Genomic DNA, 20,843 nt, shown 5'->3' on the forward strand with positions numbered 1-20,843 from the left:
ACTGCCTCAATGCGGCGTGGCATGGATGCTATCAGCCTGTGGCACTGCTGAGGTGTTATGGAAGACCAAGATGCTTCAATAGCGGCCTTCAGCTCTTCTGCATTGTTTGGTCTCATGTCTCTCATCTTTCTCTTGGCAATGCCCCATAGATTCTCTATGGGGTTCAGGTCAAGCGAGTTTGCTGGCCAATCAAGCACAGTAATACCATGGTCATTGAACCAGGTTTTGGTACTTTTGGCAGTGTGGGCAGGTGCCAAGTCCTGCTGGAAAATGAAGTCAGCATCTCCATAAAGCTTGTCTGCTGAAGGAAGCATGAAGTGCTCTAAAATGTCCCGGTAGAGCGGCTGCGTTGACTCTGGACTTAATAAAGCACAGTGGACCAACACCAGCCAATGACATGGCTCCCCAAACCAACACAGACTGTGGAAACTTCACACTGGACTTCAAGCATCTTGGATTGTGTGCCTCTCCATTCTTCCTCCAGACTCTGGGACCTTGGTTTCCAAATGAGATGCAAAATTTGCTCTCATCAGAAAAGAGGACTTTGGACCATTGAGCAACAGACCAGTTCTTTTTTCTTTAGCCCAGGTAAGACGTTTGACATTGAAGCCCATGTCCAGGACCCGTCTGTGTGTGGTGGCTCTTGATGCAGTAACTCCAGCCTCAGTCCACTCCTTGTGAAGCTCCCCACTCATTTGAATGGCCTTTTCCTGACAATCCTCTCCAGGCTCACGGTCATCCCTGCTGCTTGTGCACCTTTTTCTTCCACACTTTTCCCTTCCACTTAACTTTCTATTAATGTGCTTTGATACAGCACTTTGAGAACATCCAACTTCTTTTGCAATTACCTTTTGAGGCTTTCCCTCCTTGTGGAGGGTGTCAATGATGGTTTTCTGCACAACTGTCAGGTCAGCAGTCTTCCCCATGATTGTGAATTCAACTGAACCAGACTGAGAGACCATTTAAAGGCTCAGGAACCCTTTGCAGGTGTTTAGCTGATTAGAGTGTGACACTTTGAGCCTACAATACTGAACCTTTTCACAATATTCTAATTTTCTGAGATTCTGAATTTGGGGTTTTCATAAGCTGTAAGCCATAATCATCAAAATTATGTCAAGTAAAGGCTTGAAATATCTTACTTTGCTTGTAATGAGTCTATATAATATATTAGTTTCACCTTTTAAGTTGAATTACTGAAATTAATGAACTTTTGCACGATATTCTAATTTTTCGAGTTTCACCTGTATGTATATACTACAATAATACACTTCACACTTTTTAGTCCTCCTGCTGTGTCCAAGTGTATCCTACTACCCTAAAGTCAAGATCAAACTCACCTTGGGCTAACTTTTTGTTCTTTTTACATTATTTGAGTATGGATGATAGATGAATAGAGACTTCTCCCCTCACTTGTGTTCTTCATTGTGTTTTCTGACTTTTTTGCCATTGCAACACAAGTGCTAGCTTTGCAGGTAACACAGAGGTTGGGCTACAGATATGTGACGGGCTGAGTTGTAGTACAATTTCCATCATATTAGTTCAAATCTTCCTGATACGTAGTAAATTTGATTTTGTCTCGATATAGTCAACATTTTCAGTTAGAAATGACATTGTGTAGTAAGTGTGAGTCTGATAAAACACGTGTTCTATTTAATAATTTGCAGAGTTGGGGAACTTTTTAAAGTGTACTTATGTTATTCATATTTCTGGATGAGAGCGATAGAGCAATCTCTTTCCTGCACACACATACAGCACAGGCACGTAGGCGAGAGAGCTAAAAATGTACTTTGAAAGAGTGTGTGCTGCTGCTCTCAACCAGAATAATCACACGTAAGGACATATACGCATGAAATAAAACAAAAATGTACATTTAAATTTGATGAACCAATAAGCTACATATGAAAATGAGATCAGGCTGGCTAGATAGATATATAGACAGACAAACAGTTCAATGACTGTATGGTATATACCGTTTTAATGTTTCAATTAAACTATACCTATTGGAGCAGAAGCACTATTTTATTTGTATTTATTTTATTAACATTATTTTACATTGTGTTTACAGTCACTATGTACTGTATTAACAGAAGCAGTGAGTAATGCCATCTAACTACAAGTACTTTTTCTGTAACAAATTGTGGTGCTGTTTGTAATTACACATTATTGATATACTTTAGTAATTTATGGTAGTAACATAAAATATGTTGAACACTGAAACTGTACATTAAAGTGTGAGGGCCCTTCATTACTGTATCTAAATAGGTAAAGCATAGCACAAGCAACGCCAAGGTCATGGGGTTGATTCCCATGAAAAACACAAATTAAGGTGATTAAATATAAGTCACTTTGGATAAAAGTGTCTGTCAAATGAATAATAATAATAATAATAATAATAAAACAAAAAACAGGCTCATGTTCTTTGTAAACTGCAAAAGAAATCCATAGGATATGACATACATTTGTGCCTTTATTATGAATGAGGCATTATTTTCACTGTCCTAAAGAACATTCCAAAGATATAAAGATTGAATAGAGCAACAGCTAAACTGTTCAAGAAAGGAAAAACAATCTTTTAGTGTAAAAGAAAAAGGGTATATTTGATGTAATTCATTTTTTGAAAGATTGTCAGAAAAATCTGCCTTGAAGATGATGAATCTTAAATATTAATGCCAGAAGCATCCTGAAAGAAAAACTTACCTCATTTTCTTGATGACGTTCTGCCAGCTTTGAAATGGATTCAACACCCTGCATGGTGTACATCATTGATGACAGCAAAATACTGTAGCTCTCTTCTCAGTCATGCTTTTACAAGTCTGACTCAAAGAAAAATATTATTCTTCTTGTCATATAACATCACAGGCGATACTAGAAGAAATACAACCAAAGCCAATGATAACTTTGAACATTAATATCTTTTCTTTTTTATTAAGACAAGAGCTCTCCATTTTTTTGTAAAAATGTCTAATACGAACGAATACAAAATGTGTATGGGAATGTGAATATCATTTTCTCTTCATTAATACACAGTAACATTGCCAAAGTACAGCAGAAAGACAAAAAACAAACAAAAAAACAATGAGTTTCAAGGAATCTAACCCATCTTAAATCAGCACAAGAAAACTGTCGACTTGTTAACTGTGTTTGCAATTTCCTGTTCTCTCTATAATATGTGAAGTATAGTCATACAAAGGAACAGTAATACTCAACCTAATGTGTACATTACGTACACATGTTATACAGTGCACCAAATAAAAAAAAAAATTATATATACAGTGAGGAAAAAAAGTATTTGAACACCCTGCTATTTTGCAAGTTCTCCCACTTAGAAATCATGGAGGGGTCTGAAATTGTCATCGTAGGTGCATGTCCACTGTGAGAGACATAATCTAAAAAAAAAATCCAGAAATCACAATGTATGATTCTTTAACTATTTATTTGTATGTTACAGCTGCAAATAAGTATTTGAACACCTGTCTATCAGCTAGAATTCTGACCCTCAAAGACCTGTTAGTCTGCCTTTAAAATGTCCACCTCCACTCCATTTATTATCCTAAATTAGATGCACCTGTTTGAGGTCGATTAGCTGCATAAAGACACCTGTCCACCCCATACTATCAGTAAGAATCCAACTACTAACATGGCCAAGACCAAAGAGCTGTCCAAAGACACTAGAGACAAAATTGTACACCTCCACAAGGCTGGAAAGGGCTACAGGGAAATCGCCAAGCAGCTTGGTGAAAAAAGGTCCACTGTTGGAGCAATCATTAGAAAATGGAAGAAGCTAAACATGACTGTCAATCTCCCTCGGACTGGGGCTCCGTGCAAGATCTCACCTCGTGAGGTCTCAATGATCCTAAGAAAGGTGAAAAATCAGCCCAGAACTACACGGGAGGAGCTGGTCAATGACCTGAAAAGAGCTGGGACCACCGTTTCCAAGGTTACTGTTGGTAATACACTAAGGCGTCACGGTTTGAAATCATGCATGGCACGGAAGGTTCCCCTGCTTAAACCAGCACATGTCAAGGCCCGTCTTAAGTTTGCCAATGACCATTTGGATGATCCAGAGGAGTCATGGGAGAAAGTCATGTGGTCAGATGAGACCTTTTGGTCATAATTCCACTAACCGTGTTTGGAGGAAGAAGAATGATGAGTACCATCCCAAGAACACCATCCCTACTGTGAAGCATGGGGGTGGTAGCATCATGCTTTGGGGGTGTTTTTCTGCACATGGGACAGGGCTGACTGCACTGTATTAAGGAGAGGATGACCGGGGCCATGTATTGCGAGATTTTGGGGAACAACCTCCTTCCCTCAGTTAGAGCATTGAAGATGGGTCGAGGCTGGGGCTTCCAACATGACAATGACCCGAAGCACACAGCCAGGATAACCAAGGAGTGGCTCTGTAAGAAGCATATCAAGGTTCTGACGTTGCCTAGCCAGTCTCCAGACCTAAACCCAATAGAGAATCTTTGGAGGGAGCTCAAACTCCGTGTTTCTCAGCGACAGCCCAGAAACCTTACTGATCTAGAGAAGATCTGTGTGGAGGAGTGGGCCAAAATCCCTCCTGCAGTGTGTGCAAACCTGGTGAAAAACTACAGGAAGCGTTTAATTGCAAACAAAGGCTACTGTACCAAATATTAACATTGATTTTCTCAGGTGTTCAAATACTTATTTGCAGCTGTATCATACAAATAAATAGTTAAAAAATCATACATTGTGATTTCTGGATTTTTTTTTAGATTATGTCTCTCACAGTGGACATGAACCTACGATGACAATTTCAGACCCCTCCATGATTTCTAAGTGGGAGAACTTGCAAAATAGCAGGGTGTTCAAATACTTATTTTCCTCACTGTATATATATATATATCAAAAAATACATAAAACATGTAGGGAGCCCAAATGCAAAATGAACTGTTTGTTTTCAGATCCAACTTGATCCGCTTTTTATTTCACTTCCTTAATTGGGGCCGTAACTTTGCATTCTACCTGAGATGCAAACAAACCTTCAGATGTATATGAACCTGAGACAGGGCTTAAACAAAACTGTTTCAAGTTTAAATAAAACAAATGATTACATCAGCAACACTGTTGCACTATTAAACAAGGGGCATTAAAAACAAAACAACACATCAACAGAAACAAAACAACAAAACAAATTAAACCCATTTCACATTTTGAAAACAAGCAGTTATAATTTAGACACTTTCAATTCAACCTTTTTGAACTTGCTGTACAAGAGACAGACAACAAAATAGATGCTTTAAAATCACTAGCATAACCGTGTATTCCCAACAACTCTTTGTCTTAAGTCCTCAAAAGGCTATTAGCGAGTGGTTACTGTTTAAAACCACGATCACATTTAAAACAGGTCTAACATAACGTTCAACAAAATGTACATCGGCCCAGTCTAAACACCACAAATTAGTATACTGATGTTGTGTCTCTCACATCTGCAAAAGAGGAGAAGGGATATCTGAATTCCTGTTCAGAAGCTGCCAGACCAAAGCTAAATAATGCTCACTATAAGCACAAGTCACACAACTGTATTCTCAACTGCAACGGTAACCATCAAGCTGCAAGACATTCCCTCTGATTGGTATTCTACGTAGAAAACAAACGTGTTGAAAGTGTTTCATATGGTTAATGCACACACTCTAAAATGTCTCAGTGGATGTTTCTTGTTTTAAATAAGAAAATAATGCAAACCAGAGAGTGTTTCCCCCCCCCCCCTCAACCTCATAGTTCTATTTACACAGAGGTTGGTGCCTAAACTATGGCATCTAAATGAAATACTTATCTTTAGGAAAAGTAGTTTTGACATCTTAGCCACCTTACATAATGTACCCTTATTGAGTACAGTTCCTGGTCTACATTTGTAGCTAGGCATCAGTGAAGTGTCTAGTGTGTTCACAAGAGCAAAGACGACATGGATGATTGAGTGTATCGCTAGAGCTTTTTGGTTAGCAACATGTGTTGATGATGACTGTATATGCAGGGGAAATCCACATATGTAGCTAATTACATCATAGACGATCATTTTCCTAAAATATTCGGAATGTTATTAAAAGCTTTTGCAATTCTTTTGATTTATTTGTAATGGAGGAGTGTTTGTTTCAGGGACACTCTCTCAATTTAAACTAACCTCATTTCAAGCCCAAACCGATTCTAAGCAGGAACCCACAGGAGCAACTCACAGCAATAACAAACAATAAAATGCACATTGTTTACACTTCAAGTCAAAAATAATTTCTATGTAGCGGTTTGTTTGTATTTTGCATCATGGAGTCTGTGACATTGGGCAGTTTATATTCAAATATATATATCACTAGGATAAGCTAGCTGTGATTGCCACAGTTTCCTCCAGGGAAGAAGAAACAGGCAATTAACTTGACAGGCAATCATATGCCATTACACACTTGTTGGACTGCTTAACATCAATGCCACATCCTTACAGACTTGCCTACAATTGAGATACACACATGGAGATGTTTTTAGCTGCTAAAATGCATTTTAAGGTAGTAACGCTATTATAATCATATCATTGCCCCTCTTTATGCCCTAGAGGCTGTTGGAACCAGACTCTAAAATTGAAAACAGCTCGCTTTTAGGTAGTCATTTAAGTGTGCTAGAGGGTCACCTTCATGAGCCCAGGAAAACGACAGATAAAGACATAGACAAACTAACAAACATAAGCGACAGCATTTAGACACTTTTTCCAGTAATGGTGACTCTTATGTCACTACGGCTTTGTGAAAACCTGTATGGATGAAAATGCCTACCAAACCTAAGAAATCATTCTACCAAAACAATAAATACCTGTTAGGGCTTTCAGCTGAGCAGAATGGGACAATAAGACTCATCTGTCAACAGAATCATCTGTCTGCACCTATGCTCATTCTGAACAGCAGCAATGGTTCAAATGTACTGGCACATATAATTTAGAAAAAAACAAATTAAGTAAACAGAGGATAAAAGCATTCTGCAGCAGTGCAGACATAGCCTGTCAGAATGAAAACAGGTGCAGTGTTCAGGATTTTTAAACTGGTCTCATCAAATTGTTGGGGGACAGGTAGGAGGGAACTTCCCTCATTATGCTAAAGGCATCAGATGCTATGTGTCCTAGAGCTTTTTTAGGTTTGATAAAATCAAAATGCTGCCAAAGTACCTGCTCAAAGTACTTTGGCTATAACAAGGAGGAAGGACATGCCCACAGTGCAGTGGAATGTATCGAGGTGCTGTGTACACTTGCCCTCATGTAAAAGCCAACAGGAGGTTTATAATTAAAGATGGGTATGTGTGTGTGCGTGTTTGGGGAGGGGAGCTTGGGTGGTGTGACATGATAGAGAAGGTTTAAAGCATGACTAAGAAAAGAAATTCAGAAGAAGGCACAGAATTTTCTGCAAATGGTTGAAAATTGAAGAAAAGTACCAGCAGTTGGGGAGGTGCTGTGTGGTGACATTTTCTACACTCATTTCTGGCAACGTCTGGTAAACCACCCACCCCTCCCAACCCCTAACCCCAACGACCCACCCCTGACCTGTGTAACACAAATACCTACATCATCTCAGCTGCCCGGGTAGCATTCTACATCATTCAATCCCCAGGAAAAATCAAACAAACAGATAAACAAAAAACACTTCCTCATCTCAAATGCCCCATGCCCCACCCTCCCTCCCGCCAAATGATGAAAAAAATTAAATTAACAACAGAGGCCTCTGGACTCAGATGTAGTACTCTTTCTTCTCGTCCGAGTTGTTGTGGCCACCCTCTGCATTTATGATGGCCGTGTCGGCGTCCGCCGCGTCGTCCGCTCCCTTGGCTTCATGTGTGAAGTAGGTCCCTGTGTGAGTTTCAAAGAAAGGCTTGTTGATAAAAGCAGTATCTACCCTACCTCAGGAACTCTAATTGATGCAATAGCTAGGTTTTAAAAGAGATTAAAGACCATCTGGAGCAGCTAGATAAATTTCACTATGCTGCTGTTGGCTGTGCTGTACTGTCTTTCAGCAGGTAATACGGTCCAAACTAATACCCCATGATGGAACATGGGAGACACTTTGATTACAGCACATATTTCAGCAGATGAAATCTGACCCTCAAGATTGAGCTCTATTAGATACAACAAACAAGATACGAAATAAAAACTGAATATGACACATGCTGAGAAGAAAAAAACCTGTTTGTTTCTCACCAATAATACAGAAAATTTCCATAAAATCCTCTCCAGATTTGAGGAGGTTTTGTTTTTAGTTTGACTTTGTGCTTTGGAATTAACCTTGGAAAATGCAAGGTGGTGGGAATAAGCAATCCACTTCAAACTTAATTTCCGAGTGGGATTATTCCCATCCTCTCCCTCTGTGGTTCGATAATGAAGGCAGTAGCCCTGATGAAAAGTGGAGATGCTGCACCCACTTTATATTACAGAACACAACAGTGCAGTGCACTCAGAGGGACAGCAGTCTTAATGTGGTCGTAGCCACGGGCCAATTCAAAGCAGCCACAGTGGTTCAACGGTAGGCTGCCACTCTCGAATGACTTCTTTGAATAGCCAGAATCTCATCCAAAATAATTAGAAAGTATTTTGACCTTGAAAATGTGCCAAACCTAAAGGTGGAAAAAGAGGAATTACCTTTGTGTCTTGCGAAGTATCGTCCCAAAACAATGAGAAGACACAACATGGCAAAGACCACAACTGCCACCACTCCTCCGATAACCGCATGGTCCACCGATCTCTGTGCTTCTGTTCCTGCTCGTGAGTCTTGGAGAAAGAGGCCAGAGAAGATGTGTTACTTTCTAAGGTCCAAAAAATGGGAATTAAAAAGAAAATTTTAGAGAACACTTTCTGTGAAGACTGTATAAGACTTTATAATGCCTTATAATACACATCGTTTTTATAAATAAGTGCAACAACAGTTATGATCCATTATAATACCCATCTATTTATGGTTATGCCATTAAAGTGTGAAATACATTACAACACATTAAAATATGCATGAATTAAACTCTTTACATGTGGAGTGGTGGTGGTGTAGTGGTCTAAGCACTCTAAGGTCATAACTGGTAATCTGGTAATCAGAAGTACACTGGTTCGAACCCCACAGCCACCACCATTGTGTCCTTGAGCAAGGCACTTAACTCCAGGTTGCTCCGGGGGGATTGTCCCTGTAATAAGGGCTCTGTAAGTCGCTTTGGATAAAAGCGTCTGCCAAATGCATAAATGTAAATGTACATGTATCAACATGGATAAATATTGCAGTATAATACTATATAAGTATATTTTATAGTTATATAGCATACCGATTATAAGGTGTATTATATACAGCATTAAAAAGCATTAAAATAGTCAACACTTTCTGTTTTCAAATGTTTTTTAAATTGATGCATATTTTGTACATTTGCATAAATTGTTTTTTAACTTTAAAAATGTGGTTTACATCTGATTTGCTATTGTTAAATTGTATTATGTTTATGGGCATTTATATAGGCCATCCTGCTCTCTAGATATCGTCCATCGAAAAACAGATATCGGTCGAAATGCACCTCAATACCTTAATATATACAGCAGGTTTCATAGAAAGTGCAACCACATGTTATTCATTAGACAAGACAAGCGTGAGCACAAATTTACATTATTTGATTCCACAATGTACAAACAAATGCTGGGTAAAAATATTAAACATGATCTTCATTTGAACAGTCCAGATATTGATTCTTAAAATCCCAAGGCTGATTTTTTACTTTAAGTTTACTTCAGTTGTGGTTGTATTGATTATTATATCTGTTAAATAAATAGCAATGTACCAAGTTAGAAGATTCCCTGTGCAATTTACAGCATTAGCTGAGAGATCATTTCTTTAATGTATAAGCAAAATAGACATTATAACTGAAATATACTCAAATTAATCTACCCAGCCTTGTATTAAGATTTTGATAAGCTCTATAAAATAAACAAATACAAATATTTATAAACATAAAATCACAAGATTCCCTGACAAAACAAATGTGGTCAACAGCAGGATATGACTCATGTTAGAAGAATTAACAAAACTGAACACAGCATTGAACAAAAACACCAGGTAGTTTTGTTAGAGAGGTAAATATGAATCACAACAATTCTAAAATATACTGTATGCAACAAGTATGTTGAAATGGCATTTATGTAAGTGTAAATGTATTGTGTGTTTTTGTGTGCAAGATAGTTTGGATGCAGCCTTCAATAGAATGAAGTATTTTTGAAATCCTCCTGAAAAAGACCTCAAACTATAGACAAGAATCAACAAATAGAACTGGTGCAAAAAAATTAAATATAGAATCAAAAATAGTCTGAAAATGGTTAAACATTTACGAGGGTGACAGTGGAGTTCTGAAGAGATGGGGTTTGTTGTTTAGATTCTACTGTCAACTACAGTCCTGAGTATAACTCAAATAAAACTGGCACAAACGGTGAGCTGTCTACCAGCTAAAGTTAAAGAAATACAGACTGCCGAAAAGACTAAAAGTATGAATCACAAGCAATTTTTAACAAAGATTTTTCCATTTGAGCCAGAGAGCAAGGCAGGCCTCAGAGGCTGCAAGGCATAATGGTATGTGAAGTTTATTGATCAAGTGTAGGGATCCATGACAAACCAAAGTTATCGCTGGTTTGTGGACTTGATTGGCTTTCACAGCACGAAGGAGGAGCAAAATATTTCATCAATATCTCACACTCGACACGGAAATGAAAGAGTTTGAAGAGAGGAAGTGGGAGAAAATAGATAGGACATCACTCTACAGACTTCCAACATCTTCAAAGTCAAGAGCCTACCACTGAGATACATAAAAAATCTTTAAGTCACCAAGGCTATTAATTAGTAACACCTGAGATTTTTGCAACACTCTTCTGTGCATTTAAAGATGTGGTAAGAGCCAAATGAATAGCTTAAGTTTTGTAGACCTCTAGTGGCCAAATGTGAATATGATCAGATAGTAGCAGCAGCGTTTGATGCCGGCACTTGCCTTAACAGAAGTAGACACAGGTGCACACTACCAAGTCAAGTCAAATCAAATCAAACTTTGTTAATAGAGCGCATTTAAAAACAACATGAGTTGCAACCAAAGTGCAGTACAATCTAGAATCAAAGTAAATTATTAAATAGAAGAAAATAATCAGAACAAGGCATCATCAGTGGACTTTGCAATTTTATTTAAATTAGTATAAGTGAAGTGATGCTAGTGAAGACAAACCCATAATGTGAAAAAGAAACTGTTCCAGAGCTTTGGAGCAGTGAAAAGAAAATGCCTGATTGCCCTTAGACGGGGGACAGATTACTTGATTACATGATCTGAGTGTCCTGGAGGCAGAGTAAGGCAGAAGAAGGTCACAAATATAATCAGGTGTCAGTCTATTCGGTGCCTTGAAAGTAAAGAGCAGTATCTTGAAATCAACTCTAAATTTAATCGTGAGCCAAAGCAAGGAGGCTAATACAGGAGAAATATGATCCCTTTTCTTTGTTCCTGTTAACAATCTGCCATCAACATTTTGGACCATCTGCAAACAAGATAATGTGGATTGAGACAGGCTGATATATAGAAAGTTACAGTAGTTCAAATATCATTAAATAACTGCATGAATCACAATTTCATTCTGTACAAGAAAGAAAGTGTTTTACTTTTGCAATGGATCTAAGTTGGAAAAAACTACACTCTTTATGACAGCACTAATTTGCTTGTCAAAAAGCAGCAGGGGGTCAAAAAGTACACCGAGATTTTTAAGATGATTATGCAAGTTTTTACTCAAGGATCACAGAAAACAGAAGTGGAGGCATGAGGGCCCAGCAAAATAACCTCAGTTTTAGAAAGTTATTTGTCAATTCTTTCCACCACAGGATGCCAAGTTAAGTTTTTAAAAAGGGGGTTTTGCTTTAGGTGATACTAAGTTTTTTGTTTAGTTTTTTATTTTTCATACATTTCGCTTTACTATTAAATTGGAATACCATGGTATATCCTTTGTCATTTGTTAAATTTCTCATTGGTATTTAAAATTTAGAAACACTTCTCTCATCAGTTAAGTAGTTTATCATATACACCACATTTAATATCATCCAGAGTGATATATTCCATCTAGGCGGATGGAGAATGAACAGCGAACACACAACAACGAAAGTAAACAAACCCTTGTTATACCTTGGAAACTTGATGTGTAGACCATGTATTTTTTTAAAGACAGGGAGCCATTACAAAGAGGTATGAAGTATCTGCTACATCTTAGAGTCTGTGTACTATTTTATCAGTGCATGTGCTCATCCCCCCACTCCAAACATCTCACTTGATAAAAACGGCAATGAGAAAGGAAAGTTGGGCGAAGGGGAGGATGTCGCGACTGAGCAATCCAAAGCTTGGTAATCCAGTCACGAGGAGTTGATCAGCCTTCCCTGTTTACCCACGGCAATCTCCTGCTCTCATCTGTGGCCTGAGCCTGAGAGCTGAGGGGATTTCCAGGGGGAGATCAAAAAAGCAAAAACGGCAGGCCACAACTTATTAGAGGATAACGAAAAGCGAGAAAACACAGAGCGGTGTGCTTGTACAACATCCCACCCAATCTCACCTCATAAACAACTCTTGTGTGAGAAGGGTGGGGGTGGGATGTGAGAATGATGCTGCGGTGCTAACTGCCAAACCCAACAAAACATTACTTGATAAACCTAATAGGCTATTTTGAGCTCAGATTTCCCTTTTTTTCTGAGGGATGGGAGATTCAATTAAAGTCAGAGGGAATTAACTTGGCACCTAATTCACGCTTGTCCAAAATAAAAAAAAGGGGTGGAGACATGGTTTAACACACAATCCTATTAAGATGTTAATGTGTACTGGACTTCAGATGTGAATAAGCAGACCATAGGAATGCCAGGGATCTCTCTTCTTTCCAAATACACATTTCTCCAAGATACTGTGCTGGTCCTGTCCACTGGCTCATGGGCTTTTTACCAGCTTGGGTAATTAATGGATTTTATAGGAATTAACATAACTTAACAAATGGAGTAAGGTCAGGGACGGGACTGTCTTTTCTCATCCAGCTTAAAGTGATTTTAATGTCCTTTCCACCCTCCACCGCTTTCTCTCCCACAGCCTGAAGATAAATGAAAGGGCTGCATGGAGCCGGGCCATGATGATGAGAAAGAAGATTGAAGCTTGTGATCTCGCCATATTTGGGGGTGCGCTGGCGTGCGGAGCTACCCTTAACACAATGACTGAATGGTAATTCAATAAGTCCATGTGAACTAACAGTTTGGGTAATGTTTAATTTGAGAAGCAGATGGTTTAGAAATGAGTAATTCTCCAGTCACCACCTCTAATCTTACCAGCCATTTTGCCTCCGGATTATTCAATAATTTCAAGAAATTGCCATCTTAATGAGACTCCAGAAATTCGCACTCATCTCAATTTGACTAGAGTGAGTCATATAATTACATGTACTGCATGGTGCTTATGGAAGAATCATTACCATAAACAGTATTCCTGTGTAACGTTTATGATTGCAGAATAAGAGATTGGAATACCCAATTACCCAGTTGGATAAATGAGCAAGTAAGTTCATGAAGGAAGACAGAGAATGCTGATTAACTCTAAAAATGTGAAGTTAGAGGGTAAGTACTGTATATGAACATTCTCTTGAAAGTGGCAAGCAAGAGTGCCATCAGGCACTGATAAAAACTGCCTTTGATCTAATCCAAATTAATTGTGCCTAAACTGAGGTCATGTTCAACAGCTTCTATTTGCATTGGTAAGGTTTGCCCTTTGTGGGAAGCTCATCCAAGGTCGACGTCATAGGATAACTTCAATTTGGAGTGTCCCATTGCATTGCACCTCTAGCTAGCACAATGTATTGTCGGAAGGATCTGACACTTATCCAAGAGTCCACAGTCACCAGTTTCTGAAATATCTCCTGTGGTGAAGGAGGATTGCTGTGAGCTCTCAGTGTTCACACCTCAGGCTGCTGGAGGTGGTGTTGAGGAATATGAGAAGAAATGGAAAGAAAGAGCAAGAGAGAGAGAAAGGGAAAGATCAGTCTAGAACAGGGGTCTTCAACCATTTTCAGGCCAAAGACACCTTGGTATGTAGAGAGATGGATCAGAGACAACCATTGCATATTGTCTGAAAATTGAGTGTTGCATTTTATGCCTATAAAAACGTGTATGGTACCATATTATTGTATGTACATATTTTATGATGTTTACATTGCAAAGCCATTAAAATAATAATTAAATTAAGGATAGCAGAGGTCTGCAACCTTTTTGACATTAAGTGTTATTTTGAATTCTCCTTTTTAATCTCTGTGCCACACCCCCTCCAAAAAATTTTAAGATAAATAGACAGAGAGAGAAACAGAAAGACAGACTGTCCATGCAGAAAAAAAACAAAAAACAAAAATGTAAATAAAAAAAAAAACTTTTATAAGGTTACTGACAGGCCTATACCCGGAGTCTTCATCTCATGTTAGTGATCGATTTTATACATTTCAAAATTACAGTTAATTTCTGTGGGAGGAAATCTTTATAATGAGGACAAAATTACTGTATGCACCTTTAATTATGTTGATTTGACAGTCACTGTCAGTGTAGCCTATGCAGCTTGATAATCTCAGCGGTAACTATATATTTAGACATATTATATATACATAAGCCTATACTGTATATTAAGTAAGTATAGGCTATTGTTCTGAAGGCAAAAAGCAATTAATACAAGAAACTGTAGGCTTACATTTGCATACTACGAAAAAAATCCATATCAGACCTGACCTGACCTGATATGGGTTGCATTATGAGCGTATCGTAATGAGCATGGCCGATGGGCTAATTTCGTCAAACTTTATAAAAAGGGTCTTATAAAATAGTTCATAACTAAATACAACAGGATATGAGAAAGGATTACTGCAAGAGGAAGATTTGGCATGCAGGTTCGAGGGGCTTCAGAATGTGGATGGACTAAACTACATACTCCTCTCTTGCCAGGGACGTGCAAGTGCGAGGAGAAAGTGTGAGCAGGAGGTGATCGTTTGTGTTCCGCGACTACTACCGGGTCCTTGAATAATGGATAACGTGCGAGTAAGGGCAGCCGGTGAAGTTTCTGGTGCCCCACTTGGGAATTGGTGCCCTACGCAGACTGCGTAATATGTATATAGGGAGCGGTAGTACTGTCTCGCTCACATGCAAGTTATTATTACGAGTTTCGGTGGTGGATCAAACAGTAATTTACGGACCCCCTGCGGCACCACCATGGACCCCCTAGGGGTTGCGGATCCCCTGTTAAAAACCCTTGGTCTAGAAGACGCAATAAACTATGCACTATTTCTTGCTTGAAATAGGCAAATCATGCAGCTAAAGTTGACACTTTCTGCCAAACTACAGTGAGAGGACTTGATGAAAGATCCTATCAGCTTTGGTGTTCCATTGAACAGTTTCTCTTGCAGAAATTACAACTCGTTGTCAGTGCATACTGAAAACCTGAATATTCATGATCTGGTACATTGCTTTAATACAATCCACTTATGCCAAAATGAAGTTATCACACCCAAGCACACAGACCATTATGTAACTTTTCATTAGATTCCCTGTATCCTGCCTCAACATAGTTTACAGCTTGGGCTTGCAGATTTATAGGAATAGTTGAACCAATAATATATCTTTTTCAATAATTTCTCACCCTCGCTATTCCAAAACTGTATTTCTTTCTAATGCAGAAGACAAAAGGAGAAGACTTAAATAAGGACCAAAAAGTATTATAAAAGTAGACCATATGAAATATTGACACGTTCGCCTTTTGTGTTCTTCATAAGAAAGTCAAATGGGTTTGGAATGAAATTAAGGTGAGTAAATTTAGACAGTATTTTTCATTTTTGGGTGAACTATTCCTTTAAATGAATATTGTTTGCAGGATCCTTCTAAAGTTTAAAATACATTCTTTTTAGATATACTTTCAAAATTACAACTGTGGGACTGCTTCAGTTTTAGAGTATCAAAGCAAAGCCATTAGGCAGAAAACTCAAATCAAAGAATAGTGAGGTAACAGACAGACGTAACATCCTTCCATCATGGTTCAGCCCTACTTCACACAACCACAAATGAAAGCCAAAACCCAAAGTTGACATTTAATTCTGATGTTCAAAGTCTAAATGAAGATGAAAGGTGGAAGAGTAAGAACGAGAGCAAACAAAGCTCTGTATGATGCCAAGACCTTAAGTTATGAGCAAAATACCACCATAAAAGCAATCTGGTCAGCAGGACGAGAGGACATGTCTCTGAGGACTTTCAGGTGAGGACTCCAAGGACCCAAGTGCAGCTACATATCTCTTTCTACAGAAGTCATGCTTACTGGTTTGGAGTAATCTCCCAAGACAATAAAGTGTGATAGCTTTAGGGTCATCAAACTGTTCCATCAACACCACTGTGAAAGACATTCTCATATTCTCAGTCAAAACAATGGTGTGGACAAGTCTGTGGCCTCTCATGGCACACCCAGATACTCTTCTACCAGTTATGGATTTCACTCCTTTTGTCTCCATCAGAGTTGACATTTTAGAGAGTAGCAGACTTTTTAAAGAATGACCTAAAAATGAGCTTCCTTTGTGTCTTCACAGTATTTCTCTACAATCTCTTTCTTTTCAAAGCAGTTCAAGTGAAACTTTTGAGACCAGATGGGAACAACAACAATCATTGACAAGAACAGACAATCGATCGATGCCGCTGACCATGACAAAAGGTTAGAAGTGTACAGCTCATATTCAGAATTTTCAAAGGCAGTTGGAGAACACTGAATGCTGAAGGTTTATGCCTCACTGTTCTTAGCATAGGTGTAAGAAGGAAATATGCTGGCCTTTACTTTACGAGTTGAGCCGTTGGCTTACACTTGATCTTGCACTCATTGCCTGGTTCTAATAACTTTTTCAAAGGACACACAAGCAGCAATACTGTCCTCCAGAGGACATTTGAAATGAAGTTTGCAACAGATCAGTGGGTGTTCACATGTGAACTTTTCTCACTTTTTTAATTTGTTAATGCCAAAAATTCTTGAAATTAATTAATTTGGTTAATAATGTATTTAATAATAATCTTTTAAATAATCTAGTAGCCTATTCATCATCTGATGACACTAAGGTTAGGGTATGACAAAAAATAATTCTGTGTCTTTCATAATGAATATTTTTTTGAGAATGGCCTGTGATTTTTATAGTTAATATCACATGATTAGGCTCTAATTATACAGCTCCACACAGAGCCATTTCACAGAGGCAGTTTCAGCTATGAGGCAGAGTCTTAGCATGCATTCACTCTATCTTTACAACTACCATACAGAATTATCCAACATGGAACCCAGCAAATGCATTACCGAAGTCAATTAAATTCAGCTTCAAGATTTTACCACTAAATAGCCAGATGTCAACAAAATATAGGGGCTTAAAGATATATTTCACCCAAAAATGAAAATTGATTTGAAAGTTGTTCCAAAACCATATTATAAAACCATTCCTTGGAACACAAAAGGAGTTAGGTAGTATGTTAGACTCAGTCTGAAAGTGAATGGTGTCTGGGGCTGTCATTCTACATAAAGATATCACTTTGTCTTCCCCAGAAAATAAAACTAAGATATATAGGAACAACATAAGGGTCAGTAAATTAATATTTCTGAATACATTTTTTTGGGTGAACTATCCCTTTTAACAATCAAACATTTGCAATGAAAGATCTGCAGCTATGACAAACTGCTTTGCAATGGTCTAGCTAATACTGTATATCAACTTTGCCCATTTATAGGCTAATTGTTGCTCTGTGTTGTCCCTATTGTTTAAATAAAGTTTAATAAAGCTCTCAATTCTGAAATCTCATTCAATTTATCCAGCGTTTACTCACTCCTGAAACTTCCACACAAAATGTCTTCATTTAGGGAAATACGAGAACCGAGGCATGAGAGCGTTCAATAAGCTTTCAAATGCATATGATGTGCTGACAAGCAAAAACTGAACACCCAAAATCTTGCCTCAAATCAGATGGAAGCATCATAAAAAAGGCAGTTTCTCTGCATTAGGCTTATCTGTTTTGACTTTGAATAGGAAGGAATGACTATGGCAATTTTCTTAATTCTTCTCTCTCCGTATGCCATTTCCATGATGGATGGAAATGATCAGTTTCTCTACACAATGACAGACAATGCTGCAATTCACTGCATTTTACTTTTACTTTCAAGGACTGCTATTAGGCTAAGTGATAGGTAAAGTAAAAGATGTGCTAGATGGAATAGTGGGTTTCGGAAAACAGAAGGAATAAAATGACAGTAGGGTGCGCAAGGTGGCTGTTGACTGACTTCCCGAGACTGCTCACGTTAATGTTTTTTCGCTCCGTATTGAGACAATGAAATCTCTTTTGAAAAAATGGCAGGGTCACCGTGTCCATGGGCAAACAGAACATATCACACTCACTCAAGCACAATCGATTTGACAAGGAGTCTACCCTCTGGGCAATGAAAGTGTCTAATTTTAAAGGATGTGTTGATGTCAAAGACAGCAGATCTTCTAATTAGATCCTCTAATCTCGTAATTAAGCAAAAGTGATTGCCATGGTGAAAGTAAGAAGCAGATTGGAATGAAATAACTCTGCTCTTGGGCCTACGGTCAGATGGATCACAGATGTGTTATTACAAAACCTGACTATATTTAACTGTTCCTTCAGCCCAGCAGCAGTTTTGTGCTGTAGTGGAAATGTAATTAAAAATCTCATTGACCCCCTGTGTTACTGTCACCCCGATTGGAGGCTTATGTATATTGTTTGCCACTTAGAGTTAAAATGTGTGCAGTGGTATTGCAATATGAAATTGGATTTGAAAGTATTTTACCTGAAGGTATTTTGATAATTCAGAAAATTGAGAGCTGTTGTATACTTCAAGGGGCAATGGATATAGGCATGTAGAAGACGATGCTTTTCATTAGATATCTATTGTAGGTAAGCAAGGCAAGGATAATTTTGAAATGCATCACGCAGGGCAAAGTCATAGTCCAGTAGAATTACTAGAGCACCATTTAAAAGAGAAAACAATCCTATGAGAATCAAATTGATATCATGTTTCTGAGACAAAATGAAGTCAAAGTCAGGAACAGAAAGATTTCATCTCTCTCTAGTAACCTTTTTAATTCCTTCTGCATTGCCTGTTTGGAGCAGTGTGAGATAAAATATGTCTTGGGTTCCTTCAAAAAAACCATTATGATTAGCGATTACACTCAAGCTATTGAAGACGCCAAACACAGGTTATATTCAGTTCAATTTCCACTCAATTTCCTTTGGGGCCATTCTGAAAGGTTCCCACTTAAACATATTAACAAACTAATTATTTCAACACGAAGTTCATGATGGCAACAACTAGAGAGGCAGGCGAGTGGCAGGCAAAAAAGAAAGAAATGTAGTTAGGAAACCAATACTTATCTTCTATATGCCACAAATGTATAGGGCCAACTTCAATACTGAAATACCAGGGAACATTAACATCCAGGTTACCCTTCCTTTTCCCTACTTTGTTTGTCATCTCCTCTACTGCGGCCACTCCTCTTTGTCAGTCCCTCCCTGAAGCTCCATCACTGTTGACATATACGGTGGCCTACACAGATATATAGTTACATTACATAGAGGCAGACAGAAATGGGCCAGAAGGGGTGTTTCGAGGCTGGACATGGAATGAGGGCAACCTTTACAAGCTGCTTAGATTCCATGGATTTTTAGCTTGACAGGTGTGCCTGAGGCTTACTCGTAGATGACGAACCAACAATCGTACATTACTGCAGTTAAGATATGTTTTCTAACATGTTTGATCATTTGCGAGCACATGCACTTTTCAGTATAATCAAGCCATGTTTTTGCCTTTGCTTCTTCTTGTCTGCCCTTCAAACATCAATAAATCCTCAGCCTGCTTTGGCTGCTTTTGTGGACTAACTCGCATTCACAACAATCCAGCATTATGCAAATCTGTGAACAACACATTCAACACAAGGGACTTGCGTCGTTCCATTCTGCGAGAAGCAGGGGAAGTGAAGTCTGTCACAGCTAATCCAGGATAAAATGTCCCTTCCAGGGAACCGTACAAAGCCATAGGCTAGATGGGTGTATTCCTCTGATGCAGCCTCCCTCATTTCCCTCGAGCTTAGGGATCAGTGCTAATTCTTCCCCCTCGTCGCCAGGAAACCATCAGAGCCAGACAACATCCGATCGCCTTTGGCGGAGTGCAGCAACAAACTCAGCTCAACAGGCTGGGGTCATCCATAGAGCATAGATCTGCCTCCCACTCTTACTGACTTTGAATTGCATAATGAGTCTTGCAATTGAATGGTAAAAGAGATGAATAAAATGTTATAAGATGTCTTGTAAGGGGACGGATCTAGCAGAACCCCCTGGAACCTTGCTTTGAGGACTAACAAAGCGATTCTGTATCTCTGTATCTCCAACACAGCAGTTAAGTAATTTGCTGGTGGTGTAAATCAAAAACTTTGGCTGGCTGACTGGAGGAAGCCTGCACAGGTGACCTTCTAACACAGTTCTCACATATATAGAAGTAGAAGTCTGCTCTTAGCTTCAGTTCAAGGGCTGGGGAAAAATTAGTTTCCTGCCCTCAGCATGAGCTTTAAGGCCAGCTATAGTTAAACAGTAAGGAGGAGATTATACTGTAGATGTTCAAACATGTATTTTTCCTCAGCCAGCTGGACTATGAACAGTAAAGTTTCACATGAGGCTTAAACGATGCTCAAGAACACTTACTTTCTTGATGAAAGAGTCAGGATGGACAACCTACTTTCATTTAATAGCACTTATGGCACCTTTCAGGTAAACCTT

At 38.6% G+C, this 20,843-nt stretch overlaps 1 protein-coding gene across 5 annotated transcripts in view; it reads right to left on the reverse strand.

Annotated features, from left to right (window-relative positions):
- Window positions 1-7,684: 7,684 nt before the first annotated feature.
- The window catches only part of LOC127624560 (cell adhesion molecule 1-like), a 490,282-nt gene continuing 477,123 nt past the window's right edge, over window positions 7,685-20,843 (reverse strand). For all 5 annotated transcript variants that reach the window (XM_052099340.1, XM_052099339.1, XM_052099338.1 and 2 more), the window contains 2 exons: window positions 8,630-8,758; window positions 7,685-7,843 (listed from right to left, as the gene is read on the reverse strand). In XM_052099340.1, coding sequence (XP_051955300.1) covers window positions 7,725-7,843; window positions 8,630-8,758 — 248 coding nt within the window. In that variant the 3' untranslated portion in view covers window positions 7,685-7,724. The remainder of the gene's footprint in view (window positions 7,844-8,629; window positions 8,759-20,843) is intronic.

The sequence above is a fragment of the Xyrauchen texanus genome, chromosome 31, assembly GCF_025860055.1.
Source record: "Xyrauchen texanus isolate HMW12.3.18 chromosome 31, RBS_HiC_50CHRs, whole genome shotgun sequence".
NCBI lineage: Eukaryota > Metazoa > Chordata > Actinopteri > Cypriniformes > Catostomidae > Xyrauchen > Xyrauchen texanus.